General features: G+C 40.3%; 1 protein-coding gene across 2 annotated transcripts in view; it reads left to right on the top strand.

The window, feature by feature from the left end:
• The window catches only part of SNX7 (sorting nexin 7), a 108,564-nt gene that overhangs the window by 20,015 nt on the left and 70,191 nt on the right, over nt 1-18,358 (top strand). For both annotated transcript variants that reach the window (XM_055145770.1, XM_055145771.1), the window contains exon 2: nt 13,795-13,977. In XM_055145770.1, the coding sequence (XP_055001745.1) occupies nt 13,795-13,977 (183 nt within the window). The remainder of the gene's footprint in view (nt 1-13,794; nt 13,978-18,358) is intronic.

Below are 18,358 nucleotides of genomic sequence, written 5' to 3'. Positions count from 1 at the left end.
TAATACTATTTTAATTCTCATAATACTTCATGCTTTGGGGCTTATAATTATTTACTTCTCTTTAAAACCTTGCTTTCCTATATCCAATAAGTTAAATTCATTGAAGTCAGGAGGTTAGGAGCTCTAAATATTTACAAGATATATACACTAAATCACATGGCCTGTGATTTTCTGTTAGTTAGACCCATTTATTACACTAATTTGCCAATGATCTATTTTTGGTAAATTCAGTTTGTATTTTCCCGGTATGTACTATATAAACCAAGTAGATAACCAAATCAAATAGAATTAAGACAACTTGGCTTTAGTCAGTGGTGAGTAAATGTTATTGCTGGAGAAACAGAAGTATGTTGAGCACCAGTCCTGGACAAGATTTTCTACTTAAATTGTAATAGAAAAAATAGACACAAAGCATAAAGAAAACCCTGGGGAATCATCATCGGGGACCTTCATTTACGTAGCAAAATAAATCCCTTTAAGCTAGTGGCATCTGGTTCAATCCAGGAGATTGGCTGCCAGCAGTGGAAACCAACTGTGTCAGGAAAGGAATGCAATCGTGAATCTGGGTAGTTTGCTTTTGTGTCATGCAGTGTGCATGTGGAAATAAACAGTCACAGGCTGAAGCTGGAGCCAGTAGCCAGTATTATATTTGGAACGAGAATTGATTTGTTATTATACAGCTATCTTAAAAATAAAAGTTTTGAAGCTGTGGGAAAGAGGAGTACAGTTCTTTTATTCAGCCAACAGTTTATTGATCAGTGTCAGGGGAGAAAATCATTAGAGATATTTTGGGAAAATGATGAAGTTATACATGACTGCACATTTTAACTTAATAGATTTTAAGTGTATATTTTATCCTATGGAACTTTAAAGATGGCTTTTTATTTTTTCATTCTTGAGCTTCTGAGAAGATGCTGTAAGAAAATGCTTGATGCTGGTTACAGCTTAATGAGACTATTGTGAGTGAAAAGAAACACTGATTTAGTAATTATACTGTTGAAGCATTCAAAATGAATTTCATTTATGTATTATTTACTTACTGTGTTTTCTGAAGAGTAAAACTTAACCATTGTTTTTCACTTAAAAAATACTCACAAAGTAGGGTGCTTTCCTTACACATGGCTGACCTGGGTTCGACCCCCTGCAAACTAACTTTATAGCCCCTGAGTCTCATTAGAAGTGAACCTGAGCACAGAGCCCTGAGCACCCTCGGGTGTGACCCAAAAATATAAAAATAAAAAAAATTAACCTTTCCTGATAGGTAAATGAAAAGTTACATGATTGAAAGATTTCACCAGTTTTATTTGGAAAATTGATGAACTTTGATACTTTAAATCTCTATCAACCATACCAAATAATATGGTGTTATGTATAATAATTAGGTATACAATCAAAATAATTATTAAATATTAATAAAATTAATAAGCACTTAAAACAAAGCAGAGGTTTTTTTTTTTTCTTTTTGGGTCACACCCAATGATGCACAGGGGTTATTCCTGGCTCTGCACTCAGGAATTACTCCTGGCGGTGCTCAGGGGACTATATGGGATGCTGGGAATCGAGCCCGGGTCAGCGGCATGCAAGGCAAACTCCCTACCTGCTGAAAACAAAGCAGGTTTAAATAATAACCTTAAGCTGAAAAATAATTTTATTATTTTTGACTTTGAGAATGCTTTGATATACTACTCACTGTTCTCTTCTTGCTTTTAACTTTTGAGATTTAATTTACATGTAATAAAATTCACCTATTTTGAATGAAAAATGTTTTTAGTAAATTTGCTGAGTTGTACAACCATCACTTAAATGCATTTTAAAACATTTGCATCTCCTCCTAAAAATCCATTATGTCATTTATAATAGATCTCCCTTTTACTTCCAGCCATAGGAAATCGCTAGTTTGCTTTTTTTTCTCATAGACATTTCTTTTCAGGACATTTATATAAATGAATCATCAGAATGTAATTAAAAAATAGTTTTGTGCCTGATTATATACAACCCAAATCAAATCATTAAGTGTTAGTATAGGAAAAATTCAAAATAAAAAAAAAACCTTCATTTTTTTTAAAGTTAACTCTGAGAAAGTTGTGCGTGCTTGTGTATGCACATACTTAGTCCAACTGCACATTGAGTGCTATTTTTGTTCGCTTTTCACTGTAGTGCAAACAACCTCAAGATCTTCTCTCCCGAAAAGATTTCTGTTTCATGTATCTTTCAGCTGACTGAACTGAGAGTCTGCTTCCGATTTTGATTGTGTTCCACATGACTTCTTCATTTGAGGAGCAGCACTGAAGGCGTGGTCCCTCCTTGGAACATGATCCGACCCCTACTTTCCTGTAGCAGAGGAAATGGAACAAAATCACAGAGACACTGGCGGACACACTTCATTGTCCAAAGGGGTCACCAAGTCCAGCCCATGGTGGTTGGGGGAACAATTTTCCATCCATAAGAAGGCACCAAATGTGTCTTGGCAGTTGCCTGCGATGTATAATCCTCTCCTGTTTAGGTGTGGCGTCGTTGAAACAACCGTTGCCCACTATGATTTTGTGGCAGTTACAGGCAAATGGCATGTTTCATCTTTCTGCATAAGGAGAGCTTTTTTTTTAATTTTTAAATTCTTGGCCCATACCAGATGCCCTGCTTGCTGAGTGGCACTTGCTCAGTTGAGTTATCTCTCCCACCAGGAAAGTAGCTTTTTCCACAAAGAATATGAGAATAAAAGAGAAGAATTTTTTTACTAGGTAAAAACATTGCCTAAGCATAATTGAGATAAATGGAAAGGCATTAGTCATGACTAATAATCTCCAGTGGGCTAATGCTTATAAATTTTTTGGTCTATGTAAAATCTTATCTAAGCAACAAATGCCTTACTTTCTGAATTTTTAGTTTGTAAGCTTCATTTATCTTGGAGTGATCCCTTCCCTTTTTGCAAGACTTATAAAATAAAAATGAGAGCTTTTGCAGTTCTGATACATTATGTGTTCAAATGAGCTTTATTGGGCTGGAGGGATAATACAAAGGCTAAGACTTGGAACACTGGTTTGAACCGCAGCACCCCATGTGTTCCTTGAGCACATTCGGGGTAGCCCCTGAGCATTGCTGGCTATGGCCCCCAAATAAAATAAACCAATGAACACAATAATAATATTTGTTGGGTCTACCTTTGTTAAGGACTGGAGCGATAGCACAGAAGGTAGGGCCTTTGCCTTGCACGCGGCCGACCTGGGTTTGATTCCTCTGTCCCTCTCGGAGAGAGAGCCTGGCAAGCTACAGAGAGTATCCTGCCCACATGGCAGAGCCTGGCAAGCTCCCCATGGTGTATTCGATATATGACAAAAACAGTAACAAGTCTCAGGATGGAGATGGCTGGAGCAAATCCATGAGCAGTGGGATGACAGTGCTACAATGATACTTTTGTTAAAGTCTGTTACACATTTCCTTTCTAATACTTTCCTACATTAGGGTTTCTTGTTTTCCTTGACTAGCATTGTCTTCCTTCTGTTTTTTATGGCTTCCTCCTTCTAACTTGACCTCCTTATAGGCTCTTCTTCGGCTCCTATCTAAAACATTCCTCTTCCGTTGCTTTAATTCCTTTTCCTAGCAACCCATTTTACTTTCTTTGGAATTTACCCCTTTACCCCTCTTCCCCCATTTTTCATTTAGGCATCCTGATTTACAATGATGCTAATAATAAAATTTTAATATAGTTTCTGTAGTCAACACTTACTCATACCTGGATTTATCTTACTTGTTTATATATTATTTAATTATTATTTACTCCACTCCCCTCAAAATATATGTTTTGTGAATGCAGGAACCACAAGTCTTTGCTACTGTTGTAACCCCAGTCCAGTTCCTGACACAAGGTTGACTATTAAATGCCTATTAAATGAGATAAAACTGCGACACTGGATACTTTATGTGTGTATGTGGGGACGGTGATGGTAGTGATAGTTGTGTCTTAACTCTGCCAATTAGGAGAGAAGGAATCTGGGGAGAATTATTATCATCTCTATATCACGTATTTATTTCTTTGTAAAATAGGAATGTGATGATAATTGTCCTTATTTCCATTCAGTTTATTGAGATTAAGTACAATAATGTAAGTGCTAAGGCACAGTTTCTGGCACTGAGAAAATTCTCAGTATTTGTCTTTATGACACAGGAAGTTGTGTCTTTATCTTACATAGGCATCCACTCAGCATTTGCAATGAGATAGTTAGAGAATTGCAAAAAATATGTTTCTTCCCATGGTAATATATAGATTAGGACTTCTTAAACTTTTTTCAATTTGTGAGTCCTTTTTGCATGAGAATTTTTTTTTTTTTTTTTTTTTTTTTTTTGCTTTTTGGGTCACACCCAGCGATGCTCAGGGGTTACTCCTGGCTTTGCACTCAGGAATTGCTCCTGGCAGTGCTTGGGGGACCATATGGGATGCCGGGGATCGAACCCAGGTCGGCCGCGTGCAAGGCAAACGCCCTACCCGCTGTGCTATCGCTCCGGCCCCTGCATGAGAATTTTTTCTTACAGGACCATGGGTTTATAAGCACCTGGTTTATAAAATAGGTATACAGATCAAACAGCTACAATAATAAATATCACTGTATGACTGTATCACTGCCATCCTGTTACTCACTGATAGCCCTACCGGCTGTGCTATGGCTCCAGCCCTAAAAATAAATAATGAAAATATTATATTAAAAATTTTAAGATTTTTTTGTGACCCCCATGTAAGTTACCAGCACCCCATATGAGGTTGTCACCCTTAGTTTAAGAAGTTTTTTAAAAGCTAGGGTCTGGATGGGACTCTCTCTACAGCAACTGAGATTAAAAGTCTGGAAAGTATGGGAACAGTTCTGTGGACTCAGAGGAGGCACTGTGGAAATAAGATTTAGGAGGTAGGATACTTTTGGACTGGGGTGATAGCACAGCGGGTAGGGCCTTGCACGCGGCTGACCCGGGTTTGATTCCTCTGTCCCCTTCGGAGAGCCAGCAAGCTACCGAGAGTATCCCGCCTGTACAGCAGAGCCTGGCAAGCTCCCCGTGGTATATTGGATATGCCAAAATCAGTAACAACAAGTCTCACAATGGAGACGTTACTGGTGCCCGCTCGAGCAAATCGATGAACAACGGGACAGTGCTACAGTGCTATAGTGCAGGATACTTTTAATGTGATTATGACTGGGCTGTGGCAATATCTCAAAGGATGGAAACACATGCCTGGCATGTGAAAGCTTCTGGGTCCATTTGTAGCATGCACAGCCCTCCAGGCACCACCAGGTTGGACCTGACCAGGACTGGGCTAAGTATCTCCAGGAGTAGCCTGGAGCTTCTCTTGGAAACCTCCCTCCAAAAAAAATAAAATCATGAAAGCACACATTTTTTTTCTATAACTGTTGAGATGTTGTCAACATTCTGATACTGGACCAGGGATATAGCTCAGTGGGGGTGCATGTGCTCTACATGTGTGAGGCCCTGGGTCAGATCCCCAGTAACATCCAGGGAAATAAAAAAATAAATCAAATTCTGGTATTGTTTTAAGTTTCGTGTGATTTGTGTAGTTTTTCCTCTGAGTCATTACACATAGCACTTGCACGACCTAGGGTATAAGAATACTCTTGGCACAGGTGTTTTAACTAAATAGTTTCTTGATAGGTAATACGCACATAATTAAGATTCTTCAGAAATGTCCTGTTGGTTTATTGGTGTGGCTAGATATCAATAAAGCGTCATCCCATTCCCCTGAGAATGTCTTGAAAGACAGAGCTGTGTATTAGGGAAGTAGTTTTAATTTGCTCCAGGCCAGAATCTATTTAGTCTTACCAGGCAAACAGTTTATACTCCTTAGCAGCCATTTTTTTAAATTTACTTCCTAAGTTGGGTCTGCAGCATTTTCTGACTGTAGAACATAGATTTCACCTCTTCATTGTTCTGGTGAAAGCAATGACTTCATGGCTCGTGTTTCCAGGTGGGCATCTTTGGGTTGTTCATATCTGTACCCCAAACTTATTTTAAGGAGATTTTCTTTTTGGTAGATTTAAATTTTATTAAATACTCTAGACACGCAGCAGCATGACAACATTGAGGTATATTATATTGGCATGAGCCTGGGAGCCAAATCTTGTTGGCTTTGTTTTTGTAAATAGCTTTGTTGGTGTCAGCCACAGACATTCATTTATATGTATTCACCAGCTGCTTCCACACTGCAGTGTCCTGGGTGAGTAATAGCTACAGAAACTGGATTACCCAGGAATCCAAAATTTACAGTGTGATGCTTTATGGGAAAAATTTGCAGATTCCTGGTAATAGAGTAATACAGTTGTATCTGTATCCACCACTCAACATAAGAAATAAAAATTTGACATTCCCTATCATTCCCTCCCCAAGTGTCTTTCTTCCACAAAATAAATGAATAACAAGAATTTTGTTTTATCACTTGTTTTTCATAAATATTTTTTTCAATAGAAGTATCTTGAGGTGTAATATATTTTTAGGAATTTTGAGTATTTGGCTGATGTGTGTTTTAGGACTTTTAAAAATGTCCAGTGGAATTATATATTTTTCTCACTCCAAACATTCAACTTGTAGATTTATCATGTTACAGTTGATTTTCATAACTGTATAATAAATAGCATCTTTATATATACATGTATAGGTCACCGCTTTTCTATTCTCTTTCTAGATTTTTAATTCTTCCTGACAGTCTGCCTTGAATATGCTAGTACTTCTTCAGGTTTTGTACACCTTGTAGCTTTATATTAACCATAGAAATTGCGTTGTACTTACTTTGGATTTCTACTTAATTTCATGAGAAATTAAAAAAATAAATTCAGTGTCAATTCCCAAGTATCAGTATCATATCTTGATGTTAAATGATTGACAGTTAGGTCAAATTCTAGTTCCTCTACTTGCTAGTAGTTTAGACAAATGCTATTTCTTCATTATAATTATAAGTAATAAAGTAATAAATTATAAGTAATAATTATAAGTAATAAAGAGTACCTACTCATTAGTATTGCTGTTAGGTTAAGACATCTGGGGGCCCTGGGGGGAGAGAGGAAACAACATAGATATTACAGTGTATGTGTAAGGTTCACATTCTATGATTAGTCTTCAAGTAGCCAGTGTATACATTATATTTATCAATCTTTATGCCTTTGGATCTTATTCATGGGAACATATGATCTCGGGAGAAAAAGGATTCTCAGAAAAGTAAAGTGACTTGACCAAGTTCATACTAATGGCTTATATTTAAGCATGAATTGAGTTTTACTCTGACTGCAGATACTTTTTTTTTTTTTTAAATACAGCACTTGTGGGTTTTTTTTTTTTAACCTAGAGGAGAAAATTATGGCAAAGTGTGTGAAATGTTTATATGACCTATATAAAGTTGGGCATTGCACAAAACCTAAAGAAGTTCAGAAGTTCATTTAAAGCAATGCTGTTAGAAAATAGAAACCTAGAAATAGAAAAGTGGATAAATAAATTATGGCATACCAGGGTGTATTTATTACATAGTCCTAGGAATTATATCAAATAGGATTAGCGTGTTTCCCATTTATAGAATCTGACACAGGCTGGCTTTTTTCCCCAATCACATTTTCAACAGTGTTCCATGGAAGGCCAATCTAATTCTTTATTATTATTATAAGCAGGCAGATTGGGAGAAGTTGTAAACCAAAACACAGCTGGTGAGTCTAAATTTAGGTCCATCAAGATGAGTGTCCCTCATAACAACATGGTTTCTCAAACTCTTTCCACTTTCAGTTGCTTTTTTACCAGATGCCTCTTGGTGAGTGTGTTTCTTGTGCATCAGCAATTTGATTTGCATGGCCTTTTCATGCCAGTGTTCTGATTTATCACACTCTTCACACTGATTTTTTTTTCCCCTCTCTACTTGTAAAAAAGAAAATAGCTGTTTGTGCACAGATGGTGAATATGATTTAGTATTATCAGTAATTCATGTTATATTTATGACATGTTCCTGAGTAGCATTTTAGTGAGTCAAATTAAGAAAGGACATATTGGGAGAGGTCACATTTTACCTTTTAACCTTTTTCTCTCCCGGGGTTTATCTTTTCGGTACTCATAGATTGTCAAGCATTGTTTGGTTTAAATTTTACTATCGATTCTTTATTCCAGTAATGAAATTTTCGAGTATGGTACCTGTCCTCTGGTAGCTTTAAAGGAAGGATTTTGAAATAGAGGATAGATCGATATGGATGGATTTTTGAAGTCACACCTGGCAGTGCTTAGGGTTTATTCCTGGCCTTACGCTCAGGGACAACCTCTGGTGGTGTTGGGATTGAATAAACATCAGCCACGTCCCAGGCAAGCTCCCCAGCTCAAGTAAAAATTATTTCTTAGAAGTTATTAGTTGATTACTATTTATTAACTAGCAAAAAATGAAGCACGAAGCAGGGATGGGATATTTTAAACATAACTTGTCCTTTCTACAGTAGCTTTCCTCCTTAAATTTTTATTGTGTGCCACTCCCTGGAAATGCCCAGTGTTTGTTAGAGCGACCATTAACAAAGTGCCAGTGACCAGGCATTTGAAGGAGAATGCATCTTCTCACATTTCTAGAAGCTACAAGGCTGAGAAGTGGGAGGGCCGCTGGGTTGGTTCCTTCTGCCGGCTTTGAGGGAGGCACCTGTTTATGTCTCTCAGTTTGGATTGTCATCCTTGGCCTCTCCTAGTTTTTCTTTTTTTTTTTTTAAATTTATTTATTTTTATTGAATCACCATGTGGAAAGTTACAAAGTTTTCAGTCTTAAGTCTCAGTTACACAATGCTCAAACATCCATCCCTTCTGGTGGTGGAATATCTCCTAGTTTTTCTTTACATTGCATACGGCTGGGGCGATAGCACAGCGGGTAGGGCATGTGGCTGACCCGGGTTTCATTCCCACGTCCCTCTGAGAGCCCGGTAAGCTACCGAGAGTATCCTGCCTGCACGGCAGAGCCTGGCAAGCTCCCCATGGCGTATTCCGTATGCCAAAAACAGCAACAAGTCTCACAATGGAGACGTTACTGGTGCCCGCTTGAGCAAATTGACTAGCAACGGGATGACAGTGACAGTGATTTTTTCATGAGCTAAGGGATCATAATATATTCTAATGATAATAACTGAATATATAACAGAGTAAAAGAGAGAAAGGACTCTAGGGAGAACTAGCAAGAGAAGGGTGCAGTGATTATTGTGGCGGGGTGGGGTAACATTGTTTGGAAAGAACACATTTCAATGAGCCATTCCTCTGGAAAAGCGCTGGTCACGAAAGGTTAAATGGAGTTCTTTTTGGTTAATTGCTCTTTTGGATCTTTTCAAACAGTTACTTATGGCCAAATGTAAATCTTTTGAAGTATTGTCCGTATATTTTTCTCTCCCTTTTTTGAAGCGTGTATAAAACACTTTGCCTAGTCAGTTTTATTGAGGCTTTAAGAATGTTTTTGAGTGATTCATAGTAATTTAAATCCTTCTCTGAAATCTTGGTTGTTGCTAAATTTCAGCCTGTAATTTTTTTCCTTGCTACATATTGAAGCATATTTTTATGACACCACGTGGCACTCTTTGGAATTGTGAGTCTTTGAAAATTCATGCAGATCTCTCCCACTCTACGAAAGGATGCATTTAAAGCAGAAGAAATAGAATGCTAAATTATGTAGTAGGTAAAAGAAGTGGATTGTGTTGAGGTTGACTACAAAGTTGCCAGAACACAGAGTTGTATGTGATGTCTACAAAATTTAACGTGCATTTGCCAGAGCTTGTCAGTTTAGGAAAAAAAATGCTACTGTTTTTATCAAGTATTGTTGGGAGAGACTTATGTGCAATTATGTGTAATTCCATATTTATTGGGCACCTCTAAATTCTGTTATTAATAACTGCTTAGTATTCAAAATTGTTAGCATCTATTAATTTATTTTGAGAAGTCTATTTTCATGTGATTCCGGTCATATTTAGGTAATTTAAATGAGGAAAGTAAAAAAGACCTTAAATGTAATTCTAAGGTCTCCTGTCAAATTGCTTTAGTCCCTAGTTTCTTAAACTGTTGGTTGTGAGAGAGGGAGTGACCAAAGGGTTAAGGCCTTCCACAGAGCCGAATTGATTTTATCCCCAGCGTCCTGTTTGGGCCCCTGAACCCTACCAGAGATGTAGGTGGGTAGATTAGGGAACGACCCCCTTACATCATCATCATTGTAGCACTGTAGCACTGTCATCCCATTGTTCATCCATTTGCTCGAGCGGGCACCAGTAACGTCTCCATTGTGAGACTTGTTGTTACTGGTTTTGGCATATCGAATATGCCATGGGGAGCTTGCCAGGCTCAGCTGTGCGGGTGGGATACTCTGGGTAGCTTGTGAGGCACAGAGGAATCGAACCCGGGTTGGCCGCCTGCAAGGCAAATGCCCTACCTGCTGTGCTAGCACTCCAGCCCACCATCAGGGCAATGACATTTCTGGGAAGTTATAAAGCCACCAGTCCTAATTCTGACCTACCTTGTGGATACAGAAAGCAAGACCTGATAAGACCCTGAGTGGACCCCTCCCTACTGACAGGGCCTGAAGGAAACTACTGGAAACCCTCAGTCCCTTTCTTTAATCTGATTAACCCTCAGCTAGCCCAGACCAGAGAAGGCTGGACCCACCCTCCCAGAGACATCCAGCATGAGCAAAGGTCAAGAAAAGGAGTTGGAAAGAAAACCACTCCCAACTCTCCCGTCTTGGCCATAGCCCTAGCCTCTGGACTCTTATCTCGCCAGCAAGCTCCACGTGGGGCCGGGTTCGAGAAACCCTGTAAGAAGCCACCTTGAACAAAGGCTGGCACACCTGTGCTGCTTGTGCCCACGTGGCCAGGCACTTGTGGTGCCCCTATCGCCCCCCTTGAGATGTGGACTTTCATGCTTTCTTATGTAATGCTGGGTGTGTGTGGAGCCTCTTTCCACCCTTGGAGAAGCCCACGATCTCTCCCAAGCGCTTGTTCTCTCTCACTTTCTTTCTCTCCCTTCCTAAAAACTCCAAATAAAATCTGTTTTTTTTTTTTTCTCTGCTTGTCTGCTCCTGAATTTTCTTTTCTGTGAGGTGAAACAAGAACCTGGTAACCGGGGCTGGAGTGATAGCCTTGCACGTGGCTGACACGGGTTCAATTCCCAGCATCCCATATGGTCCCCCAGCACTGCCAGGAGTAATTCCTGAGTGCAGAGCCAGGAGTAACCCCTGTGCATCACTGGGTGTGACCTGAAAAGCAAAAAATTTTTAAATAAATAAATAAAAAAGAACCCAGTAACCTTAGGTCTCTGGGCAGCAGAGGTGGATTGGAGGAAAGTGACCTGCACAGAAGCCACCCATGGGTGCCCACCAACTTGACTAGGAATCATCCCTGAGCAGTGCCAAGACTAAGCCCTGAGTACTGCTGGATATCGAGCACCCCCCCTCGACCTCCCCACACCCCTGCAGCCAAAAGAAAGTGAAAGTCATGAACCCATTTAGTATTACATCATTACATATGGGTGTTATAGAAGTGTTTTAAAATAAATGTATGTTATTTAGTGCACGTTAATGACTTACCTTCTTCCACTTTAGTTTCTGGTGTGTGCATTTCAGGGCCACCCCAGGCTGTACCCAGCTCTGTTGTGAGACACTGTTCTGGTGGTGCGGGAGGTTTTGGAGAGTGAACCTGGGCCTTCAGTGTGCGAAGCTTGTACTCAAGCCAATTGTGTTTTCCGGTGCTTCATACCTGTTATGTGTATAAATGTATATGGGGGTGCAGGGCTGTAAAAAACATCTGCGCTTGGGGAGAGCCCCAGTGGCTCTCCCCGTCGGCCACACCAAGGCTTTTGGGGGTCAGTCCCCAGGCTGCTCACCCAGCCGGGGCGGTCCAGGCCATGGGGCAGAGAAAAGAGGAAAGGGGGGCCCAGCCGGTTGATTGATCAGTTGCCGTTTATTCCATTCTCCCCCTGTGCGCCTGTTCCAGTCTCTCTGAGCTCCCCATTCTAGTCCCACACTGCCCCTCATTCCCGTCTCCTCTCTCTCTCCTATCCCCTCATTCCTCCATCCCAGCTCCCTGGGTTCTGCCTTTCTCTACTGGTCTCTCCCCCATACCTGTCTCTCTGGGCCCTAGTCATACCCAGCAAAATCAACCTAAGAAAGCCCTTCCCGAGGGTCCACCAGGTTCAAAGGAAACACCACCTAGAGGCATTCCCCTCCTCCTAGCATCTTAATTAACATCTCAATATTAGTTTTTTTTTGTTTGGGTACAGTAAGACATACATTGAGGCTTTTAGGGCAGCTCTCCTGGGAACATCTTGCCACAGACTCAGACTACAGTGCTCAGGCCAGATTAATCATTCCTATCCCTAGCAGGGCCCTAGTCTCATTGTTACTTTTTAGATCATGACAGCATTTGTCCATGACCAAGCTCTTAATTTATAGGTAAGCATTAGGCACTTTGGTCAGGCCTATCTCGATGCCAGGGTAGCACATAGCTCACTGCTTGTCCTGGGTCCGTTCCATCCCTCATCGGGACCCTGCGTTTGGGGGTGCTAGGAAGTAAGGGCAGCTGAGGCTTAGGTCAAGAGAACAGATGCCCAGGAGGAAAAGATCATATAGAGTCAAATGACTTCCAGGTTACAAAAGCATAGCATTTGCTACAGTCTTCCTGTGTCCATACAAAAGGACATGGCTCTGAACAAACTATGCAAAGAAATCAAGGAGAAGAGAAAAACAATATAAGTCAACAGAACACAAAGAAGTTACACATAAACACAAAGGAATGGGAGCACTGTGATGGGAGTAACCCAAAAAACCCAAACTACCTGAGACTATGTTATTCTACACTGGGGCACACCCAGTGGTCCTGGCTTACTCCTAGCTTTGTATTCAGGGATCACTTTTTATGGGGCTCCAAGGACCCTATATGGTGTCAGGGATCAGACTTGGCCTAGCCACGCTCATATTGCTTTGACCCTCTTATAACCAGGGTCAAGTAAAAATTCCTCATGTGACAAGTTGTTGTGAGTGGAAAAAAAGATTACAAAGGCCTGCTCTGGAATGCTCTTCTGACTTCTTATAATAGACTTTACTCTTTTTGAATATACTCTACAATGTTGACTAGAATTTCAATATATTTTTCCAAATAGTTCTTTTAGAATATTTGGAAATGCAAAAATTCACGTAGTATACTGTTAAGTTCAGCAGCAATTCTAACATCTAGAATAACTTCTGGTAAGATTTATTTTCTGCAGGGCAAGATGTAGTACAATGAAGATACAGAACAAGTGTAAGATGTTTGCCTTTTATGCGGCTTAGCCTGACTTGATTACCACACTGACATAAAGCCCCTGGATATCAGGAGAGATACATGAACACAGAGCCAGGAGGAAGCACTTTGCACAGCTGGGTATGACTCAGTATTTTTGGGGGGCTAGTGCAGGGCTTAACCCAGAATTACCCTGGGTGACCAACCCAGAATTGATCCCTGGTACCACATATGGTCTGCTTAGTACCATTAACCCCCAAAAACAAAATGTGAAGGCAGAAGTAGTACCCAGGCATCAGTGTGGCCTAACATGTGGCCAAATTCACTTACCAAGACCTTTTTTCTAAGTGTAATTTATAAATTAGCATGCATGTACCCCATTCTCTCTCCCTCCTTCTCTGGCTACTTTTCCTCCCCCCCCACCTCGTCCTGTGCCACCCACACATACATTCTTTTTTCTACTGTCTACTCTCTTTCTCTGTGAATCACACATAAACTGTGATCTGTTGATGTTGATTTTTAAAAAATTGTTGTTGTACCTTAGGATGCTTCCTTGATGGACATAAATTCCTTCAGTCCTATGATGCCAACGTCTCCTTTATCAATGATCAACCAAGTCAAATTTGAAGATGAGCCAGATGTGAAAGATCTCTTCATTACAGTTGATGAACCTGAAAGCCATGTCACTACAATTGAAACTTTCATCACTTACAGGATCATTACTAAGGTAAATCTGCCCTCTCTCCCTCCCTCCCTCCCTCCCTCCCTCCCTCCTTCCCTTCCTTCCTTCCTTCCTCTCTACCTCACAAGCAATCAGGGGCCCTGGGGTCACTCCTGACAATTCTTGGCCTGGCTATGTGGGCCGGATGGTTCAGTGGTCAGGCTGTGGTATGGATTGACTTTGGTGCCCAGAATCTGCAAGGCATGATTTCTAACCTTTGGATTGTTTCATTGACTCCACTGACCATTTTCTTAGCGGAGCTGTTAATATCTAAGTTAGAGAATTTTAATGGAATTGACATGGTTTTTCAATCATTTTGTATAAGACATTGAATTTTCTCTATCCTTCATTCATTTTTTTTTTATTTTTGTATTTATAAGATATCTTTTTTATTTTTATTTTTATTTTTTTAATTTTTTTTTAATTTATTTATTTTTAATTAGAGAATCACCGTGAGGGTACAGTTACAGATTTATACACTTTTGTGCTTATACTTCCCTCATACAAAGTTTGGGAACCCATCCCTTCACCAGTGCCCATTCTCCACCACCCGTAAACCCAGTGTCCCTCCCACCCTCCCCAATCCCATCTCCCCCCCACCCCACCCTGCCACTGTGGCAAGGCATTCCCTTCTGTTTTCTCTCTCTAATTAGCTGTTGTGGTTTGCAATAAAGGTGTTGAGTGGCCGCTGTGCTCAGTCTCTAGCCCTCATTCAGCCCGCAACTCCCTTCCCCCACATGGCCTTCGACTACAATGTAGTTGGTGATCGCTTCTCTGAGTTGACCTTTCCCTGGAACGTGAGGCCAGCCTCGAAGCCATGGAGTCAACCTCCTGGTACTTATTTCTACAGTTCTTGGGTGTTAGTCTCCCACTCTGTTATTCTATATACCATAGATGAGTGCAATCTTTCTATGTCTGTCTCTCTCTTTCTGACTCATTTCACTCAGCATGAAACTTTTCATGCCCATCCACTTAACTACAAAATTCTTGACCTCCTTTTTTCTAACAGCTGCATAGTATTCCATTGTATAGATGTACCAAAGTTTCCTCAACCAGTCATCCGTTCTGGGGCATTCGGGTTTTTTCCAGATTCTGGCTATTGTAAACAGTGCTGCGATGAACATACATCCTTCATTCATTTTTTAAGAAGCTGGAGAAATGCCACTTTAGTATGAGTTGGTCTTTTTTGTTTTTTGTTGGGGAAGGGCATTGCACTTCTTGGTGCTCAGGGCTCATTCCTCGCTTTACACACATTTATACAAAATGTGGTGCCAGGGTTTGAGCCAGGGTCAGCTGTGTGCATGGCAAGTACACAATTTCTCTGGCTCGAACAACTGCATGTGTTAAAGCAGTTGTGCCTTCTAGGATATTTTAAGTTTTTAGAAAATTATGAGGAAATATCTTTGGAAAAGTAGAGCCTCATGCTGCTAAGAAGGCAGACAACTTGCTAAAAACATGACATAATATTTTATTTTTACATTTCTTATGAAGATTGTAAAAGTAATTTAATTTATTTTCCAAGTAGAAGCAAGTGGGCACTTTGTCTTCTTCCTTTTTTTGGGTGGTGGGCAGAGGGGGGTCATATCCGGCGATGCTCAGGGGTTATCCCTTGCTCTGCACTCAGGAATTACTGCTGGCAGTGTTCAGAGGACCATATGGGATGCCAGGGATTGAGCCCAGGTCGGCTGCATGTACTATGTACAAGGCAAACACCGTACCCACTGTACTATCTCTCCGGCCCCACATTTTTTTTTTTTAAATAATATGTTATTCATGAAGCACCGTGAGGTACAGTTACAGACTCACAAGCTTTTGTGCTTGTGTTTCAGTCATACAGTGATCAAATCCCCATCCCTCTACCAGTGCCTATTCTTCACCACCAGTGTTCCCAGTATCCCTCCCACCACCCCCATCCCGTCTCCCGCACCCCACCCCAGCTCTGTGGCAGGGCATTCTCTTTTGCTCTTTCTCTCCTTTTGGGTGTTGTGGTTTGCAATGTATGTGTTAAGTGTCTGGCCCCACATTTTGTCTTCTTTATAAGCTACTGTAACTATCTAATAATTCAAGGGCAAAGTTGAGTGAGAAGTCAAGACTCTTTAATCCTCGGACAGGACTCTGAAAAAAAAAAACTTTTTAATTGTTCACAAAACAAACAAGAACTATGTTTACCCTTTCAAAAAAGATCATTATATAGTCTCAGCTTTTAAGGGTTTGATTTCCAGGGCCAGAGTGCATAGGGTGTTTACCTTGCACATGGCCAACATCGGTTTCATTCCTGACATCCTATATGGTCCCCCAAGCACTGCCAGGAGTTTCTTGCTTGTAGAGCCAGGAGTACCCCTGAGTATTGCCAGGTGTCAGCTCCCCCCCCCCAATTAAAAGAATTTGATTTCTAAGTATATTTTGTTTATGTTTTATAGTACATCTCTAAGTCTACATTCATTTACTTTGTGTGTGGTGGAGAGAGGAACTCTGGGCCACACCTGATGCTCAGGGACTCCTTCTGAGCATGACGGTTGCTTCCAGCAGTGCTTGGGGGACCATGTGGGATAGGTGCTGGACCCACATATCCTGCATGATACCCCTGCTGGCCCCAGTTACATCTCTTTTTGAAGTTGAGAAGATTTTAGCGTCATTTTTCTAGGATCACTTCCAAGATAAGTTCTGCTCCGTTCTTAGTTTCGGTTTATAAAAACCTAAACATCTCCTCTCTTCACTCAGATTCTCAAAATCTTTCCTTGGCTTTTCATTCCCGCTCTCAAAGTACAAATTTCTTGGTATGACATTTAAAAAGTATCTCTTGCTGCCCGGTATTATACTTTCGCTCTTCAGTAACACTGCTGCTGTTCTATTCTGGGGTGCTTCTATTTTTCTCTCAGCTCAGGTACTGAACTGAGGGCCTCCCGCATGCCAGGCCAATGCTCTACCACTGAGCTCTGTCCCCGGCCCCTTATATTTCTTGATTTGATGACTTTGCGTGTGCTTGTGGGGGTTTTGTCTAGTATGTCTTCCTCTCCTTGACAGAAGAACTACTGTTCATTTTTTCTGGACACAGCTCAAAGTGATGCTGTGAAGGCTTCTCCATTGTTTATGATCCGTGCCCCCCCCCCACCCTAAAGTCTAACAGTCCTCTTTTGTTTTTTCACATTGTTCTAACTGAATTCTTAAAGAATGTAAAACATGGCAGTCAGTGTAGCAAAGACAGTGTAGCAAAGGCTCTTTTTTTAACTTATAATATAATTATATTAATCAATATAATTAATAATCAATATAAATAGTCAAATATAAATTATATTTGAGAAGTGATAATAGAATCTGTTTTCTTTGCAGTGTGCAAAGAATGGTTTGGGGAGGGCAGAGAGATAGTATGGCAGGTAAGGAGCTGTCCTGTATGTGGCAGACCCAGGTTTGTTCCTCTGGCCACCCAGATGGTTCCCTGATCCTGCCAGCTGTAATCTGAGTGCAGCCTAGACACTGCCAAATTTGGCCCACAAATACACAAACGAAAAACCAGTTGATTTTGGAGTAGTGCACATAAAACACTGGCAAGCGCCTGACGTAGAGCAAGTGTTCATTGATTGTCACCTACCTGTATGTGAGTTGAGAACTTTATGTCCATTTCTGTTCATTCCTGATGAACCCGAGGGCTTTTCAAGGAAGGGAATTGCATCTTGGGTTTTTCCTGAGTCCATACACAAGGCCTGGGGCATAGTACCCAGACATTTTTACTTCTAGGTCAATGCGTAAGTGAGGGAATTTCTGTTATATCAAGGTAAAACAGCATAGAGTTGAGTCTTGATTTTTTCTTTTATTTGTTTTTAACCTCCTTAAATCTTACTCTCATTTGTGAGTAATAGTTGATGAAACTAGCCTCCCTCCCTCCTGCCCTCCCTTCATTCCTTCCTTTTTTTTCTTGTTTTATATTTAATACAAAAGTATCATATGTAGTTTAAACATTTAGTTACAAAACAGTTATCCTTTATTCTTAAAGTGTCTTTAATTAAGATGCTATTTTATACTACTTTATAATGATCATTAAGAGTCTTGCTTCATTTGCTGCCATACAACTGACTTCCTTAGATCCATTCCCCCTCTCACCTTTTCTTCCTTGGTAACCACCATTTTTTTCTCATAATATAGTTCCACATATGTGTGAAATTTCACAGCATTTGTATTTTTCTGTCTTATTTTACCTGCCATCATATGCACTATGTGCATCCATATTGTTCTAAATGACAAGAATGGATATTTTTAGTAATCCATTCCATTGTATATATGTACCATATCTTCTTTCTTTATTCATTCATTAATGAACATTTACTCTATTTCTAAATCTTGCCTTTTCAAACTAATGCTGCAATGAACATAAGAGTGCATAAAGGTTTTG

Source organism: Sorex araneus, chromosome 8 (genome assembly GCF_027595985.1).
Source record: "Sorex araneus isolate mSorAra2 chromosome 8, mSorAra2.pri, whole genome shotgun sequence".
In the NCBI taxonomy this organism is placed as follows: Eukaryota; Metazoa; Chordata; class Mammalia; order Eulipotyphla; family Soricidae; genus Sorex; species Sorex araneus.
The sequence above is the reverse complement of the archived record's forward strand: the minus strand, read 5'-3'. Positions and strand labels throughout refer to the sequence as shown.